We start from the raw sequence: 20,772 nt of genomic DNA, 5'->3' as shown, positions 1-20,772 counted from the left end.
TGGAAAATGAACCCATCTTGCTGGTTCAAAGCTTATACCTCCTGTAGCAACTTGGAAGAAATAAGGGGATTGTCAGGCTGTGTAGCCTGGTAATACATACTTTTCTTTCTTTTTTTTTTTCTTGTCAGCAACTGATTGGGACCTCGAATGACTACAAATTAGTTTAGTGATGGGGCAACTGTCACAGATATCTTTGAATCAGTTGAAAATGAACAAGGTTGACAGGAACGTGAGAGTCTAATGAGTCCTTCAAATGGCTGATTTGCACTCAGTGGACAAGTAGACAATAAGGAGTATGAATTATTGGAAATCAATACTTTGCTATGGAATTTCATTATGCTCCAATGCCTTCAGTTCATAGTATTTTATATTTTGATGGATTATCTGAAGCAAATGATCATCTAAGACACGGGGACTGATAAAGCTCCCTTGTACAGTTTTAAATGTTGCTTTTTTGTGAGGTAGAAGCATCGATCTATTTTCATGTACGATCTCAGTCTGTTTTACAATGTTAAATAAAAACAGTACTTTTAACTAAAATGTCCTGTAGATATTTTTTTTTTCTGTTACTGTTTGGTTCCTAATCCATCATCTTTTGATATTTTAGGAGACACAGAAAAGGGTCAAGCAAATCGAACCACTAAGAACAAGGACGCCCATGTCTGTGGCAGGTGCTGTGCTGAGTTCTTTGAATTATCAGATCTCCTGCAACACAAGAAGAATTGTACTAAAAATCAATTAGTTTTAATTGTGAATGAAAATCCAGCTTCTCCTTCTGAAACCTTCCCTCCTAGTTCCCCTTCTGATAATCCTGATGAACAGATGAATGACACAGTTAATAACACAGATCAAGTAGACTGCAGTGACCTTTCAGAGCATAACAAACTTGACAGGGAAGAATCCATGGATGTGGAAGCTTCCAGCATTCACAATAGCAGTAGCAGTTCCAAGAGCGTCAACAATAGTATTGCAAGCAGTAACAGCTCCACAATGGGTACCTCAGCTGTAACAACCTCTCTACCTCACATAGGGGATCTGACGACATTAGGCAACTTTTCCGTGATCAACAGCAACGTAATAATCGAAAACCTTCAGAGCACGAAAGTGGCGGTGGCGCAGTTCTCGCAGGAGGCACGATGTAACGGCGCGTCGAGCAGCAAACTGGCTGTGCCGGCCCTGATGGAGCAGCTCTTGGCGCTACAGCAGCAGCAGATCCACCAGTTGCAACTGATTGAACAGATTCGGCACCAAATATTATTGTTGGCTTCCCAAAACGCAGACATGCCAACGTCTTCGAGCCCTTCTCAAGGTACTTTGCGAACATCTGCCAACCCCTTGTCCACGTTAAGTTCCCATTTATCCCAGCAGCTGGCTGCAGCAGCTGGATTAGCACAAAGCCTTGCTAGTCAATCTGCCAGCATCAGTGGTGTGAAACAGCTCCCCCCTATACAGCTACCTCAGAGCAACCCTGGCAACACTCTAATTCCATCCAGTAGTGGCTCTTCTCCAAATATTAACATATTGGCAGCAGCAGTTACAACGCCGTCCTCAGAAAAAGTGGCTTCAAGTATTGGTGGCTCACAGCTCAGCAACCCACCAGTATCAGCATCATCTTCACCAGCTTTTGCAATAAGCAGTTTATTAAGTCCTGCATCTAATCCACTTCTACCTCAGCCCACCCCTGGTAACTCTGTGTTCTCCAGTCCCTTGTCCACTCTTGGAACACCTGCAGAGGATTTAAACTCCTTGACTGCCTTGGCACAGCAACGAAAAAGCAAGCCACCAAATGTAACTGCTTTTGAAGCGAAAAGTAATTCGGACGAGGCGTTCTTTAAGCATAAATGCAGGTTCTGTGCTAAAGTGTTTGGGAGTGACAGTGCCTTGCAGATTCACTTACGTTCTCACACTGGCGAGAGGCCATTTAAATGCAACATATGTGGAAACAGGTTCTCCACCAAGGGAAACTTAAAAGTCCACTTTCAGCGTCACAAAGAAAAATACCCTCACATTCAAATGAACCCATACCCGGTGCCAGAGCATTTGGACAATATTCCGACAAGCACGGGGATTCCTTATGGGATGTCTATACCGCCAGAGAAACCTGTCACGAGCTGGCTGGACAGCAAGCCGGTGCTCTCCACCCTGACGACTTCTGTTGGCCTGCCACTCCCACCAACAATTCCAAGCTTGACCCCATTCATCAAAACTGAGGAGCCCCAGCCGATTCCTATTAGCCATCCTTCTGCGAGCCCTCCCTGCTCTGTCAAGAGCGACTCGGGAGCAGCTGATCCCACATCAAAAATTTCCAACGGACTTGCCGATGAGGTAGAGGCTGGTGCTTTGCCTACCTCAAACGGCAAAATGGAAGAAAACCCTCAAAACGCAAGCGCCGTCACGAACGTGAGCGGCTCCGTGAGCTCACCGGCAGCGGACTCAGGCTCCAGCGCTGTTGCCACTTTTACAAATCCACTGATGCCTCTAATGTCAGAGCAATTTAAGGCAAAGTTTCCATTTGGAGGACTATTGGATTCAACGCCAGCATCTGAAACGTCGAAATTGCAGCAACTGGTAGAAAACATTGACAAAAAGGCAACCGATCCGAACGAGTGTATCATTTGCCACCGAGTTCTCAGTTGCCAGAGCGCACTGAAAATGCATTATCGCACGCATACCGGTGAGAGGCCATTTAAATGTAAAATCTGTGGTCGCGCTTTCACTACTAAAGGCAACTTAAAGACTCATTACAGTGTCCACCGTGCCATGCCCCCACTGAGGGTACAACATTCGTGCCCGATCTGCCAGAAAAAATTCACCAACGCTGTTGTGCTGCAGCAGCATATCCGAATGCACATGGGAGGGCAGATCCCCAACACCCCGGTCACAGAGAACTATCCTGAGTCAATGGAATCAGATACGGGATCTTTTGACGATAAGAATTTTGATGATATAGACAACTTCTCAGATGAGAACATGGAAGACTGTCCTGACAGCAGCGTGCCGGATACACCCAAATCTGCGGATGCGTCGCAAGACAGCCTGTCTTCTTCCCCTCTGCCCCTGGAAATGTCGAGTATTGCTGCTTTGGAAAATCAGATGAAGATGATCAACGCAGGACTTGCTGAACAACTTCAGGCAAGCTTAAAGTCGGTCGAAAATGGGTCAGTGGAAGGGGACGTTTTGACTAACGACTCGTCATCTGTCGGTGGTGATATGGAAAGCCAAAGTGCTGGAAGCCCTGCTGTCTCAGAGTCTACCTCTTCCATGCAGGCCTTGTCCCCATCCAACAGCGCTAACGATTACCACAAGTCACCAGGTATCGAAGATAAACCCGTCAGAGCTTTACCAAGTGAGTTTGCCAACGGTTTGTCTCCAACCCCTGCTAACAGTGGTGCTTTGGACTTGACATCTAGTAACACTGATAAAATGATTAAAGAAGAGTCTCTGAGTATGCTCTTTCCTTTCAGAGACAGAGGTAAATTTAAAAACACCGCATGTGACATTTGTGGCAAAACATTTGCTTGTCAGAGTGCCTTGGACATTCATTACAGAAGTCATACCAAAGAGAGACCATTTATTTGCACAGTTTGCAATCGTGGCTTTTCCACAAAGGGTAATTTGAAGCAGCATATGTTGACACATCAAATGCGAGATCTACCATCACAGCTTTTTGAGCCCAACTCCGCTATCGGCCCTAATCAGAACTCTTCGGTTATGCCCGCGAATTCGCTGTCGTCGCTCATAAAGACTGAGGTGAACGGCTTTGTGCACGGCTCTCCTCAGGACAGCAAGGAAGCGCCCTCTGGTCTCGTCACCTCGGGCCCGCTGTCCTCCTCGGCCACGTCTCCCGTCCTGCTCCCCGCTCTCCCCAGGAGAACCCCCAAACAGCACTACTGCAACACGTGTGGGAAAACCTTCTCTTCCTCTAGTGCTCTGCAGATCCACGAAAGGACACACACTGGTGAGAAACCTTTTGCCTGCACTATATGCGGAAGAGCGTTCACAACAAAAGGCAATCTGAAGGTACTTTTCCCTCTTGCTGTTCTTAGGGTTTGTTTTCTCCTTGCTGGGGGTTTTTAATTTTTTTAACATCTGTTGATGTTGCAAGCAGTGGTACCTTTGGGTATCTGTGGCGTGACAAACGGTGTGTTTAGTCAGCTCTGGTAGACCTTGATGGGCTTTTGTTGAGCGTTCGCATTGGCAGCCGGTCCGGAGCGTGAGCTGGTTTTGATGCTTAATTAAAATTCATCTGCCAGCAAAGACTGCCTGTGTAGAGGGAGAAATGAAACAGCCAAATAATGGTAAGGAGTGTTAATTAACAGAGAAATGCGTTTTGTAGTTCGCACACCTCTTTAAGAAGTGAAAGGCTCTCGGATGTGCTGTTTTTCATAACTTATCGTGTAAGATGATGAGTGTTTAAAAAAACTATTAACATAATTCTGGAACTAATGGGTATTAATTTAATTGATTATATAACTAACATTTCCTACTGATATGTGTTTGAAAAAGCAAATATACTTAAGTTTGAGAACACCAGTTGAGCACTTTACTGTGTACATTTTTCTGTTGACAGAGTATTTCTCTAGAGGTTGCTGCCAGTAATGCGAGATGAATAATTACTTTCAGGCCATTCTGTCTATACACGAGGCTCTCCAATGAGCAATCAGTAAAGGATACTTTCTGCCTGTCTGCAGAGGACGTTTACAGGGTAAAGGGTGTCAAATACAATACTTACCATTGCAATGGAAGTGGACATAGCAATTCTAGCCCTGAAAGCACCTATCTGCAATAGATGGAATAACGTCAAGTCATTATAAACTAAATACATGTAATAAAACAAAGGGTAACAAGCAATGCATTGTTCGGCAGAAAAGCAGGGTGTTCTGGGTAATGGCGATGGGCTAATCCAGAAGAAGTTTATTTATTATTCCAGATGGGAAATGGAGCCCTCCATCCGCTACCTGTAGTGCCGTTCATTATGTAACGAGACTGGACACTTTTGTGGCCCTCTGCCTTCTTTGTGATCAAAATAAGTTTGAAATCCCTGTCAACCCCTCTTTGTTTGTTTGTTTGTTTCTCCCTTTCTTTCTTTCTTTCCAGGTTCACATGGGCACTCACATGTGGAACAGTACTCCTGCGAGACGAGGCAGGCGACTCTCCGTGGATGGCCCCATGACGTTTCTAGGAGGCAATCCCGTCAAGTTCCCAGAAATGTTTCAGAAGGATTTGGCTGCGCGGTCAGGGAATGGAGACCCCTCCAGTTTCTGGAACCAGTATGCAGCAGCACTCTCCAGTGGCTTGGCCATGAAGACGAACGAGATCTCGGTCATCCAGAACGGCGGCATTCCTCCGGCACCAGGGGGCCTGGGCAACGGGGGCAGCTCTCCCATCAGCGGCTTGACGGGAAGCCTGGAGAAGCTCCAGAATTCGGAACCCAATGCACCTCTAGCTGGTCTGGAGAAAATGGCAAGCAATGAAAATGGGACAAACTTCCGTTTTACGCGTTTCGTGGAAGACAACAAAGAAATTGTAACAAATTAGGAAAAAAACCACCTCCCTAAATAACATTCCTGCAAATAGTGCAACCTAGGGTTGCTTTTTTCAAGCTGCAGGCTACAACATTACAAAGACGTTCTTTTGTACCGTGTTCTACTTCTAGAGTTCTAAGAGAGCTTATTTATTAGTGATATAATCCTGCTTTGCAAACAAATGCAAGCATTAACTTTGGTCTCCTGTATTTTGAACTAAATACTAATCGACTAGAGTGCTGTAAACTTGCTGTAACATTTATGGCAGTTGCAAGTCTGTTCTGCTAGGTGATCTTATTCTGGCATTAACTTATTTTCTATATCCAGTTTAACATGAACTCTGGTATTGATGCGATGCCTCAGTGATGCATTAGGTCTCTAATAAAAGTCTGTATATAAATGTACACTTTGATCCTGCTGGAAATTTTATCAGCAAACACATTGTTTAATTTTTCCAAACAGACTTAAGAAAAGGACTGAGAGAACATAGACTGAACAGTGTGGGTCCTTTTACACAGCTCAGTTTTTGATTTTTATTATAAAATTAAAACTGCTTTAATTTTTGTAGGTTTAACATTTTCCGTTTTGAACTGTTATTTGTATTGTGCTTTTTACTTGAGTCGTCTTAAATGTTAATACATTTCTGTACAGTAATAAGCACGCAGATTATTAGAGAAGATACTGAAGTGTTGTTTTGGTAGTTGAAACTGAGACGTAACATTTTGCCTTGTAGGTATATTCATTCTAGAAAATGTGCTGGACTTTCACAATGCTGCTACGTATGGCATCTTGAACAACTTCCGTGGACAACTGTAGATGCTCCTGTATATACAATAAGACATCACTTTCATTAAAATGTACATATGTTCCGTACAAGACCAAGCCCTACTCCTTGACCAAGGGAACAAGTATAGTGTTTGTTTATTTTGTATTAGGTACTGGGGGGGGGCAGGGGGAACCTGGGACTGTTACATGCACTTTCTCGGAAAGTTGAAAGGAAAAGAGGTCCAGTTTCTTTAACATTTAATACTTACTAACAGCAGAGATACTGTAATTTTACTCGAGTAATCAAATACATTTTTGCAACAGATAAAATTCGCTGTCTCTGTGTTTTTAAAGTGTACCTGTATTCAGTAATCACTTTGTATTATTTAGCCTTTCCCTTGGTTAACACGAACTGTTCAGGTTGTATGTGTGTGTTTATATTTGTAAGTATGGGTATACATATATGTATTGCATATTAATTGCTAGTATATTTTTCATACCCCGTAATAGTGGGAAGTTTCTCCTTAACTATTCAACTCCTCCTCGTAAAACTGTAGATATTTTGGCATTTTTGATTTCTTTATTAAAAAAAAAAAATGCTGCTAGCAAAGACCTTATTGAGCCTTGGTAAGTTTCCTTTGAAGGAAATAATTTATCGCATTTAAGGCTTGATCTGGTTCAAATGCTTTATATTTGATATTAATTTTATTCTATGAGACTGTATGTTTGTGGCATGCTTACGCTGCTGTATCTGTGTTAAGATGTCCACTTGCAAAGCCCCATATACTATGTGGGGTTTATAACTTGATTGTAAGAAAGAAAAAATAATGCTTTGGCCTTGCACATGATTTGGCTTCCCTTATGCACCTGCAATGACCTCAGTGGGAGTTTGGGGGAACAGAATTCAGCCCAATATTTTCACCCAGTAGAGTTTTATCTCCTCAGATCGTTATTTATGAAAAATAAATCAGTTTGGTTGCCTTCAAATCATGCCTTCAAAAATACCCCAGCAGGAGTAACCAATTTTATGTTCGTGTCACTATATATATTTTTTTTTACAATACCAAAATTCAGGTATTTTGTGTTATAGGATTTTCTTTAAGGTCAGTGTGGGGGTAGTTGCTTGCCTTTTAAAACAGGAATTAATTGCTTTGCTCTTCCCCCAGTAGCTTGCATTGTGAATTGGGTATCACGGAGGATTTAACACTGAAAAGCTGGGGTGAGAAATACTTTTCTTGAGGACTTTTACCCTTCATATGGTGATGATTCCTTAGTAAAGTATTAACGCTGTAGTCTGAATACCTCTTGGACTTCATGTCTTTAGAACTTTCCCTGTTGGAATGTGATGATTCATCTGGTACAATGCACATTTTTGTTAACATGTAAGTTGTACACTAGAGCCAGCTGGCTTGTTCAATGTGAATATTTAAGAACTTCAAGTCACCTTTTGATCTCGGAAAAAGGTAAATTAAACGGATTTTGATGATTTTATCAATGAAACACTAACTAATTCTCCTTTTAAACCAAGTTTAGAGTTGTGCAACAGGACAGCAAGGAAGGGTTAGCAAACCGCAGTGCTCGGGGGGGGGCTCCCTTCACGTGGCTTGAGTTTCATCAATAAGCGGCTGAACTCCAGCCCTGGGACCGGGCACCTCTGCGGTTGGAGCGGAGGCTTTGGGAGCCGTGGGCCCCTCAGCCCCCCAGGGGAAACGGGGGAGTCGGGGGCCTTCCCCGAGCAACCTGGCTGCTCCGGAACGTGTGCACTTGGCGCTTTTAAGAAAAAAAAAGAACAGAAAAAGTTGGCAGTTTTCCTGCTGGTGCTTTAAGCCCCGGGGGTGCCCGCGGCTGTGGCGCGCGCTGTTCCCGCCCGGACACCCCTCGCGGACACCCCGCGCACGCGGGCGACCGTTAGGAGCGACCGTTGCGGGCGGCTGAGGGACCGTTCCCGTCTCGCTGAGGGGGCGGCAGGGGCCGCCCGGCTGCCGGAGGGGCTGCATCCCCCCCAGGTCAGGTGCGAGCGGCGGCGGCTCCTTTTCCCCCCAGCCTTTCGGAAGCGACTCCTTGAGCCCGCCCCAGGGACGGGGGCTGCGGCCGGGGCGTCTCGGGGACACCCTTTCCTCGGCCGCCCCCTGATTGCGGCGACTGAGGCCAGCTGCGCGGGGGCCGTGCCGGTAAGCCCGTGCGCTGCCCCGCCGGCTCGTTGTCGCGGTTTCACTTGGTGTTTCCCTTGGTGCTGGGGGGGGAATCAGCCGTGCTCGGTGCCTCCCGTCGCGCCGGGCTTGGTGGGGGTGCCTGGGCTGCTACCCCCGCGGGGCAGAGGGTGTTTTGGTTCCTTCCCCCGAAGGGAGCTGCGGTCCGCCCGCACGCCGCGGCCGTGCCCCGCGGGGACGGGGGCGGCTCGGGGCTCCCCGCCCCGCCGGGCGGAGCGCCCAGCTGGCCGGCTGCGAGCTGCCGGAGAACGGGGGGTGGTGCTTGTGGTGATGGGGAATAACTCGCTCTGGAAATGCGGAATGTGAAATTTCCCGTTACTTGACACCAGGCCGTGGGGACCGGGGGAAGTTACCTCTCCCCAGGGCTGTCCTCTGGCAAGCGCACAAAGGTGCCCGCGTCGCCTCCCAGCTGGGGACCGCGCTACCGCGCTGCAATTACCCCGCGCAGGATTTCCTATTCACAGACACTGAATTAATCCTTATTCAAGGGCAGATTTTTTTTTTCTTTACAGTTTTGTTTGCGCGGCCGCATTTTTTTTCATTAGCAACAAAGTTTTCTTCCCTTGCCTTTTTTTTTTTTTTCCCTCCTCGCCCATCAGTTTTATCATCCATTAAAATAAAACGCAGTGGGGTGGTTGGGGTGGTGGTTTTTTTCTTGGCCTTTTTTTTTTTTCCTCCTCTTCTAAGCGTCAACTATCGTTCAGCACATTCATTTAATCATCCCGACTAATTTTCTTCACGGAAACAGACATGATTTATTTAAAAACGGGACTAACAGCGTGCGAAACTTCCCCGCTCGGGCAGAGCCCGCGGCCACGCCGGTTGGTGAACCGCGGGGCCGCCCCCGCACCGCCGGGCATTTTTGCTCAGCAGACGGCCCTGGAATGTGGGGTTTTCCCCGAATACCGTAGGGAGGAGAGGGAGCGAGGACGCGGCCGCGGAGAGGGGCGCGCAGCCTATTCGCGCTGCCCCGGCCGGGGGGCGGCGCGGCGGTTGGTGGCTTCACTTTTAGGGGGCAAACGGAATAGGAAGGCTGAAACGGGCGTGGAGGGCTAATTAAAAGGATCCACTGTACCAGCAGAATAGAGGGAGAGAGAGAGAAGGGAGTCGGGGCAGCCCATGGGACGGCAGAGATGAGGTTTCTGTATTGGCGAGGCAGGGGTGGGAAAGGAAGGGGAGCAGCACGTTGCCGGGCTGATTTCACGTGCTGCTGATTAACAAATCCTAAACCTTCGTATCAGGGTGAAATAAATGATTCTTCCTACTCTGGGCTGTGGTTTGAGATTTAGGAACAGGTTGCAAGCCCTTGCTGCTGCAGGGGTCAACAAACCTCTCCAACCCTGCTTTGGAAAGAATATTTGCTGACCATCAAAATCAAACAGTTGCTGCTTGGTTTGACCTTTTCTTCGGGGCATACTTCTTGCTTTTGAGAGTCCTAAAGTCACAAGCTACCTGGTTGTGTCTTTGCAGGAGGCCAGTTTTACTTGGCAGGAGAAGGTGTGACTTTGTAGTGTGACAGTTCTTTTTTGCTGTCTCCCTGCCAGTCCTCAGTACTTCTCCATTTTTTTCTTTTTTAATAACATTTTTCTAGTTAGTTTCCTTCTCATGAATATGAGTTGACAGAAGTTAAAATAATGTTTTGCAAATCAGTGGGTACAGTTATTTATACAAGCCAGAAGCAATGTGTCTCTTAACTGCTAAGTTGAAATATAATGACTTAAAAGATTTCATGTACAACACAGTCTTTTGTATAAATACCGATCTCTAGACGATAACTTAAGGAGAAGTAGAGGCTTGAAAATATTAGGGCTAATAGGAAAGAACAGGATTAATGTGAAAGTATGCAACTTCAGTTGAGACCAGAGTTACTGAGAGTTGTATATATGTTGAGTTTCCTGATTTGATGTTTTTGGGGTCTTTTTGCATCCAGGTTGTAGCTAAGGTCAGAATGACTACCCTGAGCCAGTTCTGCTGGCCGTGGCCTAGCAGATGCTTGGAAGATGGCAAGTGTGTGATGAGTACTCCTTGGGAAGATCTCTTTGTTCCAGGGACACTAGGAGACCCTGAACCACATGCTGCAGCTGGAATATTTTACAGGTAAGTGAGATGTAAGCATGGCAGTGATTAAGTTTCTGGCTCAAATGATACTATATTTTTGTCCTACTGTTAATATCTTTCTTTGGTTTCCCATTTTATCTTCAGGTTTTGTTTGGATGTATATTTTTGAATCCACAATATAAATTTCTTAAAAGGCAAAATCTCTCAGTGATGTGGGAAAGACGAGCAGGAGAGCAGCAGAGAGAGCTGCTCTTTAGTGCTCAAGTCTGTCCAGCACAGAGGGAGCTGGTGAATAATGTGCATTGGAGGGCTGGAGACATTCTCTGCAATGCTCTGTATGGAGACTGGGGCCAACATCTCTGAATATTTTGTACTGAAGAGCTGTAGAGCAAGGAAGTGATTTAGTCTTCATTTTACAGCAGTTAACTAATTGACTCAAATTGCGGGCTGCTCTTTACTTTCAGGATGTCACATTTGGAAAGCAGTTTAAATTTAGGTTGCATGGGGAGCAAAAACATGTCTGTGCCCGCGTTAGACATTGTCACTAGTGCTAATAAGAAAGGTCTTCACTGGAACGATCAGCCCTGAAACTGCTGGTGTCATTTCATTTCAAAAGTAAGAAGTCTCACTGTGTTAGCAGACATTCTCATCATGTGTGCAGACAGCTCTCTTGACCAGGGCACTTCTCAAGTACAAAGGTCTATTTTCATTACTTAAAGGTCTTAAAAATGCAGCATCACAATGTCAGGTGGGTATAGCAGAAGCCCTGCAGCACCTGGCATCAGGTGGTGCAACACAAACAGTATTTAGAATTGAATATGGAAAGAAAAAAATGAAGTGGTCTGGCACAATATCATGCATTTAGCCCCACTGGTCGCTGCTTGCTTTCTTTTCCCCATCCTTTCCATGAAAAATAATTTCCAAGTGGAGGCAGTGAGACTAACCAGATGATGTTAAGATTTTCTTCAAAGCAGTGCCTGTTTTGAAAATAAGCTTACTTCAGCAGTGAATAATTCTAAATTGCTTTCCTTTCATCGGGATTTTAAAATGTCAGTTAATACATAGTGAAACTAACATTTGTTTCATATCTACAATAACTAAGTGGATAATTGTGTTCAATGCTAAATGTGCATTCATATGAACTCCTGTCTTTCTGTTGGTTAGAGGTTTTACAGAATAGCAAAATCTACGGAGAGAGACAGAACAGATTTTAAAGATCTATGTGTGTGTTTACTTCTCGAGGCTGAACACCGAGTCCTCTTGGAAACCAGTGTCAGAGCTGTTGATGGGAACAAGGCTGTTAGTGATGGTTAGATCACTAGCTAGTTCAGCTGTGGGGATCCCTTAATACCAGCATAGACCTCTGCTGCTGATACATGTAAACCAATTTAACCCCCTGCTTAAGTCAGCTCAACTTATTTTGGCTTCTAACAGTGATGAATGTCCGAGTGCTGCACAGACAATTTCTGCTACAGTGTCTGTGGCAGTTTAAGGTGTTACTGTCTTTCCCTTTCAGTCCACTGTGTTCACTGAGATTCCCCCCTCTCCATATTTGAATGGATGGAATAGGTCGCATAAGCACCCTTTATTCATATCACTGCACAGGCAAAGTGATTTCTTATTTGGTGAATAAGACCTTAAGATAGAGAAGTGTCCAAAATGTACCAAGCAGGTTTGCAAAGCTTAAGGAGATCATCTTTTGAAAAGAGGTTGATTCTATGAATTCATGAGTCAGGCAGAAAAGAATTCATAAAGCTACCACTTGTTTGAGCTAGAATTTCATGAGATATTACCTTCCAAACCAAGCCTTCTGTCCAACTGTCTACAAAATTTGGCTTACCTTAAAATGCAGCCGAAGGCATTTTTAAGATGGTATGTCTAGCTTTGCACTGAAGCAGAGGAAGAACACTCCATAATTTGTCCTGTTGTGACAGAGCACAGTAGTAACAGCTTAAAACACTGAGGCTGTTACTTCAGCAGTGTCCTCACTGATATTAGATAGTCATCTAGAGTCACTTTTCTGGATTGACCTATACAAAAAAATAGACTGAACTCCTGTGTTCTCTCCTGGATTTGAAGTAGTTATTAAACCAATTTTCTCTTTCCAAAGTTGTATGCATTCATGCTGGCATCCTCAATAAAGCTGGAACACAAACAGAAAAGCAAACAAACCAGTCACAATAGCATTCAATGCACTTAAACTTGGAGGAAATGAGAATCAATATTTGTCAAATGGAGGGAAAAGGTAAAATGGACTGAGGAAAAATGTCCGGCTTTCTTAAAAGCCATTAGTGGAAATGAAAAGTTGAGAGCGATACTGAAATTTAAATCCTGCATTGGTGCTGTTTGAATGTATGACTTTGCTTTTGTTTTCACCCTCTATCTACTGATACATACACTAGTTTGATGCACACATATTCCTTTATTTTTAGTTCTGTTGAATGGAATTAATTACATTTTAATTGCATGTGGCTTGGAACCTTGGAGGCTTATGTAAAGGTTTTGCTCATGGTTAAAGTGTGAGGGGCTAATTTAGGAATCAGAAGTTTCATCCCTGGGTGGGGCATGTGTGATCTCGGGCAAGTTGCTCTAATCTCTTGATGCACTTTATAAAATGATACTAACAATAGTTCCTCCCCTTTACTTTTTATTTTGGATACTTAGCTGTTCAGCCTGGTCTTTTACAATGTGTGTATACCATACATGGTACCCTCTTGAAATATGAATGGTTATAAAATATCAAATACAAACCAGTGATTTTGAATTTCAGCATCTATCAGAACACCTGGAAATGCTCTGCTGGTAACTCAGTACAACATTTGCCACTTATCAGATGAAATCAATGCTATGTTATACATGCTTACGTGTTTACGGTAGTTGTAAGAACAAATTCCCAGTTTTTGCAAAAGGTCCCAAGAGATACTGTGTTTTTTCTGAACTATTGGATGTAGCCACAATTTTTTAAATCTTCGATGTATACAAAATTATCTTTCTCAGGCACAGTACCAGGAAAGAGTAATTGCATTGCTTCTCTTGCAGACAAGTGCCTGTAGTTGATTTCCAGCTTCAGTGATATTTATCACAGATAACTTTCAGCCTGGACTTTAGGTGATGAGTTCTCTTTATATACATTAAAAAAATGGTAAAACAAAGTATGTGGAATTGTAAAGGTCATATTTAATCAGAAGAAGAATGCTGGATGAGGTACAGCATGACAGTTTATGGCCAGACTTGTTGCATTTGCCTTCCTGGTTTGTTTGAAGTAGGTATGTGTGAGGTAGGGAGGAAGATGTGAAAGGTCTAGTGCTGGTGTGATTGAGAGTACACTGAAATAAAACATGCAAATTGGAGCCCTGCAGCTGTTGTTCCTGATGCAGGTCTCTGTAGTACTTTCTGATGTTCTTCGTTTTCTCCCAGAGAGCCTATATCTCCACGTATAATATAAAATTATGAGCAACAAGCACAGTAGCGCAGCCGTGTGTTGAAATGCAGATAGGTACGGCTGCTCCACTGTTGAGCACTAGGAATGCTGATAAAGACAGGAAATATTTTTGAATCCTCTAAAAGATTTTCTCTGTTTGGCTAGTTTGCTCTTTATAACCCCATAAATGGCAGTGATGATCTTTGCTTCTGAAAGGGTAACCCTGAGTTTTGAAACACTGGCCACGTGCGATACAAGTCAGCAAGTTATGCTTAGGTTTAGATGTTCTTTGCCTGTCTGTCTTGTGAACAAACAGAACAGGGTGAGTTTCATTTCATCAGGAGTCTGAAGTAACTGTCAACTAAAGCCTGAAGTCTTGACTTTATCTGTTACTCATCTTGAAGGGCTTTCTTTTTATCTGAAAATTAGATATTGACAACAGTAACAACAATAACAGGAGGCATGAAGAACATGGGCAGCAATTTCCACCCTCCTCCCTTCCTCCCCCTTGCAACTTGGCCTAAATGTCAAGCTTTTTTCAATACTTTATTTTGCTATTTCAATATATTTGATGTCCCAAAGAATCATGATTTTTAGAAAGTGCTGTGCTGTCTGAAAATCAGGCTTTTAAAGTGTGTTGACACAAAGGCACTTAAAATCATGGCCCAAATCCCACGGCCATGGACAGTTACAAGCTGACATCCTAGTCAAACACAGTGAGATCACCCTGGTGCCTGTTCTGGCTGGCCAGCAGTTTCACCCCCCAAAATAATGACTTTTTTTTTTAGATCAAAGGAAAGCAATTGGTCTTTACATGTAGAGGCAGTGGGGCTGACAGAGCCATGATGTAGTCTGGCACCAGCAGCGGACATGGGATGTGGCTGTGGGGAGCTGTGTGCCGTACAAATCCACGCTGCAGCATTTCCTAATAAATCCTGGGGGAGATTTGACCTTAAATAGATAAAATTAGTGTACAGTTAGTTTACTGTAGAAATACTAGGGAGTCCTATGGTGATGTGATGTATCTCTTTAGGATTAGTAGTTGTCTCTAGTATTCCATCCCCTCCTCTTTTTCTCTCTCAGGGTTTAAGTCTCTGTGTAATGTTAACAGTTACTGGAAAAGGTTCTAACAGCAGTAAGGCTGGTGAAAGTAAAAACTATTTATAGAAAACAATAAATTTAAAATTAAATATCAATAGCTACCAGCTGTAGCACCTTTTCTTCCTCTTCTATTAGATAGTAAAATCAAAGCATAATTTGGAAAGGATCCCTGCTGGAATTAGAGAAACAAGTCCATTCTGCATGCTGAAGGGAAACTGGGATGTTCATTTACAGGATGACTTTTCCTCAGTTTCTGCAGAATTAGCCCCCAGCTGTAGGACGTGAGATTTTACTGTTTGGGTGTAAAAATAAGCTTTTCTGAGTCTTTCCAGTGCCATCATCTAAAACGAGGGGACAGACACACCTCTGTTAAGGTCTCCAGTACAGGAGACTTTGGAGTGGCTGAAGTGCAGTAAAATGGCTCAATTTACCCTGTCAGTGTTCATAGTGTAAGAAATGATGTGCAGAGGAGTTTTTGGCTACAGCAGCGGTAACTATGGAAATGTCTTGGATGAGTTTGTCCTAAATCAAGGCTTGATCTCATCTTGGTTCTCTTCAGCAAATTGGATGTACAGAGGTCTTAGGTTACGCTCTGTATTCCTCTCTTCCCAGAGCCTATCTTGGACTCTGTTTAATACTATGTGTTTTCTTTTTTGGTGGAAATAGTTAATCTAAGCACTCTGCACAAGTCTTAAAAACTGCTTTTAGTTTATCACTTAACTTTTGATATATGGTTTTCTTCTTTATTTTTTCTTTAAAGACTTGTGTGGATATAGCACTGTCCTTTTAAACGGATGCATTTAGGTATGTGAAATTTTTTGCAGTTTTCTCCTGTTTACACTACAAAAAAAGGAGGCTGGCAGGGATTGACAGTTTTGGCAGATCTGGGGGTTTATTTCTGAGCAGGGTGAGGGTACAGTGTCTGCTAGTAGCTGCTGAACCTTTTGCTAGTGTCATTTAGTTACTATTCAGTGTCTTCTTCCTTCTGTCCTTTATTATTTCTAGGTATTTATGGTGGATTTTTTCCTGGGAAGGATACTGAGAATTTTCACAATGTGTTTATGTGAAGGGCTGTGAGTGGTGAGCGGTAAATTTTTCTTTGGTTTTGTTTGATATAATCCATGCAGCTTATGAGTGGAAAAACCCACATTAACATCTGGGAGAACTGAATAATTTAGGCTGCTTTCTTGAGTGTTTCCTTCCCATTCCTTCATCTCATACTGTTCAGTGTTCATTTTTTAATGCCATTATTGCTTGCCTGTGTAAAAATATTTTAAAGTACAAGATTTCTCTGGATTCACTTGAGGAGCAATAATCCCAGTTTAAAATAAATGAGAGATAATTCTAAATTATAGTCCAGAGGACTTTTTTCAGCGGTGTTGATTCCAGAAGCATTTATGTAACACTGCTGAAAATCTGGACAAGTCATTGCAAAAGAATTGAAACAGAGAGTTAAACTATTTAATAGTAGTCTAATGCTGCTACGAAATTTAGTCTTTACTGAAATCAGAAACATTGCATCCTTCTGGTTTGCTAATAAACCTACAGTGACTCATCAGAGTGTTGGGGCTTTTTCCTTTCTTACAGAACACGGTATTGATCAGACTGTGAAATAATACAACAGCTGAAGCTCAGGTAGCAAATCTGCACTGAATTGATCTCCCTTTGCTAAGCCTCCTATATCCCAGCATTATTTATGGCAGAAGGATTGAGTCTGGAAAATAACTTTGATAAATACCACCTTGTAGCACCTGTTTAAGTGATGGGAAAGAAAGCACTCCCTAGTTTGTTAACTTTAAGTATTGGGAGTAGAAGTGATGTGCACATAATAATATTATGATTCATACAAACCACTTTTCAACCAACTCGATATATTTCATTACCTCCTTTCCAGCAGAAGTATTGATTTTTGTTTTGTGGTTTTATAACACAATTTCAGGGCTGTTGTAGTTTAATGAGCCATGTTCTTACGATGTTTAAAAAGATTTGAAGCATTTGTTGAAATAAATATTATGGATTGCCCATCTCTTGTCACCTCTTCTTTCTCCCATCCGTATACACCCAGCAGAAGAGTGAATAGGGCAGCCAGCTCTGTGGCTTTTTGTGTTTGAGATCAAAGTGCTACTGGAGAACAATAACAGGCCACACTTCTGTGTTCATGACCACACACAGCAGCACCTGCAGAGCAGTAAAATGTCATTGTTGCTTCTGCAGTTTGAGCACAGAGGAAGCACCACTGAGGTGGCAGATGATTCTAATAATACTTGATGTGAATTGATGGGGAAGGAGGACCGTAACACAGAGGGCTTTTTATTATAAGCCTTGACTTCCCAAGCTGTGAACTACAGAATACTGCACCTGTGGACTTTCTTCAAATCAACCATTACGGAAAGTGACAGATTTTATTAACTTAAGGAAGAACTTTTCAACATAGGAAATTTGTAGTTTATTTTTGAGACACAAAGAAAAAAACAAGAAGGATATGTTGCATATTTCCCACTGCTCATACTTTTCTAGTGTGCTTTTCTTTTTGAATGTGCTGTGATAGAATCACAGGGGTATTACTAGAAATACTTTTATCTTAAAAAAAAAAAAAAAAAAAAAAAAAGAGGAAAAGATGAAACAACATCTTTGGGATTTTTTTTTTTTTCACTTTTACCCCTTGATTCATGCCTGATATTGGTTAAGTTACAAGAGCGGAATTAACAAGAGAATAAATGTATTGCTTGAAGAGATACATGTGATAATTTTAAGAGATATTCAGGACAGCAGAGGCTTGGGGAAGGGGGTGGAAATTGATGGAAAAGACTCCAAATTGTTCAGTACAAGTGATTTATATTAGGCATTGTCTTTGTGCAGTCAGCTCCTCCCTTGGGCATCCATCTTTGGGAAGGTTCTGGCATGGCAGGGGCTGGGCATGAGGGCTGCAAGGCTGGAGTGTTGTCAAAAGCATGTGCAGGTAAATGGAGCTGACGTACATTTGGACAATGGAGAGTTTACTTTCAACTCCAAACAGGTCAGTTTCTCAATTTTATTTACAACAGCAACGCATCACTGCTTGAAGATGTCTTCTAATACTTCTGGTTTGGGATTGTGACAGTATAGTGGTCTGGTTTCTAGAATGAAATAGAACACTGTCAGTGTTTCTTTGTTTAAGTGGCCATCATGTGCCCTGTAGCGTAACACAGAGATACTGTAGAAGTTGTAAAGATGAGGTGCCTGGTGGTCTCATACTAGAGTGATTCCTACCTATACCATAAAATAACAAAGTGCAGCATCTGATTTATCTAGAGTTCTTCAGTTATTTTTATTTGATGGAATGTGTGGCTGTATTTTGAGTTGATTACAGCTGCAGTGATTTTGCTAGGCGTAGACACGGGCCTCTGGTACCTGTATGAATCCAAGCACATTAAATTTTTGTGTAGGTGCAATTAATACCCTGATGATGATACAATTCAGGTTGCCTTAAAAACAGAACACACAAAAAGCAAAGCCAATATGAGCATTGTATTACCTTCATATGTATATAGCTTTTACAGTCAGTTTTGAAGAAATCATAGAAGTTGTAATTCATGTAATATTAATGGCTAAGAGTTGGCAAATCAAGCATAAAGTCAACTGGATTATGATTATTAGCTAAAAGCATAGTGCTTTCTGGTGATTCTTTTTGTTCTAAAAATAAGCCCTGGATGAACTGAAAATCATTTTGCAGGAAACCCTTAAGTAAAGTGATCATGCAGAGTAATTGGTGGAATATTATGCTTTTCATTTGCACAAACAGATGGTAAGCTTGGCCTTAGATTTAATCAGGGGATGACAGACAGGTAGCACTTCTGTGTATTTCAGATGGAAACTTCTTTTCAGAGAGACAGAAACTGCTGTATATTCAATAGCCTGTATACCAGAAAAGATAAATATTGACCAGGTGTTTGTATTATCCTTAGTGTTACTTTAACTTACTGCTAGTGTTAACTTATCCAAGAAAGCTGCTGATTTATTTAGTCAACTGCAAAAACTTTGGTTTTATTTATTCTCTTTTCCTCCTTTTCCATTTTGGCAAAGTATAATATGTAACAATCCAGAACACACAGAAATGTGGCTGCGAATAAACTTGTGAGCAAACAAGGGCCTTAACAATTCAGGATTCATGGATCTCTGGCCATATTCCTTTTAGCTAATCTTTTAGATAAGGTTTTGATATCAATTGTTTCTCTTTCCCCTCCCAAAACATAATACCCGGTAAACTAAGCACTTACAATCTGTTTCAGAGGAGAGATTCAAGCAAGTGCAGCCACTGGTGTGTTTTAATGTCACTGCAGAGATTATGTTACCTTCCTAGAAACAGAATCTTTTCTTCTCCCCTTCAAATGGCAGTCCCCTGACACCCCTGTCAGAGACCATTTGCTATGCAGAGTTTTGTGAAGCAATCAAAATTAATTCACAGTGATCTTTTCACCCAGAACCCCCAGCTTCAAATAATGGGCTTTCTCAACAGGTGCTCATTGTGGCAGTTTGACTCCAACTTGCCAGACTAAAGATTTTATTCTTTAGCCATATTTAAGAATAAAATCCTGAGCTTGTAATTTACTAATCTTAAGCAGCTGCCCAGGAGGGCACACCTGCTTAAAATAAAATGATGTCTTGTGTCTCTAGGATCTAAAACCTAAAAATGTTTCCTTATTTGTCTGTTGCTGTACTTTATCAAGTCTCATTTACAAGTCACTGGAAAACCTGTCCAGCAACAATGCCTTGTAATATTGTGGTCTTATTAGGAAAGTAATTGTGCTATTTATTCTTGCAAAGGAGCAGTATTCCAGCTGAAGACAAAACAAGATGCTTTGATGCTTTTTCTTTCCCCTGGGTTAGGATTTGCAGTGGGTTTCATTGTGAAATAAACCAGAAGTAAAATAAAACAACTGTTTTGGAGGTAATACTAATAAGCTGCACTCATTTTGACTGTTGAGAACTTTGACAAATGTTTGCTCATCTCTTGCAGGCACTCTTCATAGATATGTTTCATGTGAGCTTCAAAAGCAAAAATCAAAGCCATATACTTTTTATTTTCTGTTGAATGTTGTTGGTGGGAAGGCAAAAGAAAAAAGAGGATAAGTTGGTTCAGTAAAAGTACTACAGAATGTATCCTCAGAAATACCTGCACTGCTCTTCCTACTGATATAATATTCTCATTCCTTTGCCTGCATATAGCCAAGTAATTAATGAAATACACTACCAGTCAAAAGGTATCCCTGTGGAGCGTAAAGCCATACTAGTCAAAGCACATTTACACTACTATAATTGTAATAGGAGATACTGTTGTCAAAGCTGTTAAGGTAAAAAGTGGCTTAAGCTATAACCACATCCAAAATACTGCACTAATTGTACCTGTACAAAACAATATGTTCAACTGGCTTCACCACACTGGTGTTAACTTGGGATGAGAACTTCTAGGAACATCAGTGTAGTACCAGAACATACAAAGTGTCTACAAAAGGGGGGAAAAAGGGAATTAATTGCTAAAAAAATGTATTTCTGGGCAGGATGATTGCCACTATAGTATGGTATTTAAGGAAGGAAATCTTTGCCTGAATTTATTTTCCTTTGTATACCGCCCTTAAGATTAGACTTAAGAACAGTCAAGAAATATTTGCCTTTGCATAGTTATTATTAGTTATTGATTGTATGGATGATAATA

General features: G+C 42.2%; 1 protein-coding gene and 1 long non-coding RNA gene across 14 annotated transcripts in view; both read left to right on the top strand.

Moving 5' to 3' along the window:
- Window positions 1-6,620, top strand: part of SALL1 (spalt like transcription factor 1) — a 17,395-nt gene extending 10,775 nt beyond the window's left edge. For all 9 annotated transcript variants that reach the window (XM_065028638.1, XM_021290812.2, XM_065028640.1 and 6 more), the window contains 2 exons: window positions 608-4,020; window positions 5,098-6,620. In XM_065028638.1, coding sequence (XP_064884710.1) covers window positions 608-4,020; window positions 5,098-5,538 — 3,854 coding nt within the window. In that variant the 3' untranslated portion in view covers window positions 5,539-6,620. The remainder of the gene's footprint in view (window positions 1-607; window positions 4,021-5,097) is intronic.
- Window positions 6,621-8,612: 1,992 nt separating this feature from the next.
- LOC135575333 (uncharacterized) overlaps window positions 8,613-20,772 on the top strand; it is a 207,069-nt gene continuing 194,909 nt past the window's right edge. For 2 of the 5 annotated variants that reach the window (XR_010465884.1, XR_010465886.1), the window contains exons 1-2: window positions 9,504-9,638; window positions 10,431-10,597. This is a non-coding gene — a long non-coding RNA (uncharacterized LOC135575333). The other 3 variants (XR_010465885.1, XR_010465882.1, XR_010465883.1) reach the window with 3 other exon arrangements.

Source organism: Columba livia, chromosome 13 (genome assembly GCF_036013475.1).
Source record: "Columba livia isolate bColLiv1 breed racing homer chromosome 13, bColLiv1.pat.W.v2, whole genome shotgun sequence".
In the NCBI taxonomy this organism is placed as follows: domain Eukaryota; kingdom Metazoa; phylum Chordata; class Aves; order Columbiformes; family Columbidae; genus Columba; species Columba livia.
The sequence above is the reverse complement of the archived record's forward strand: the minus strand, read 5'-3'. Positions and strand labels throughout refer to the sequence as shown.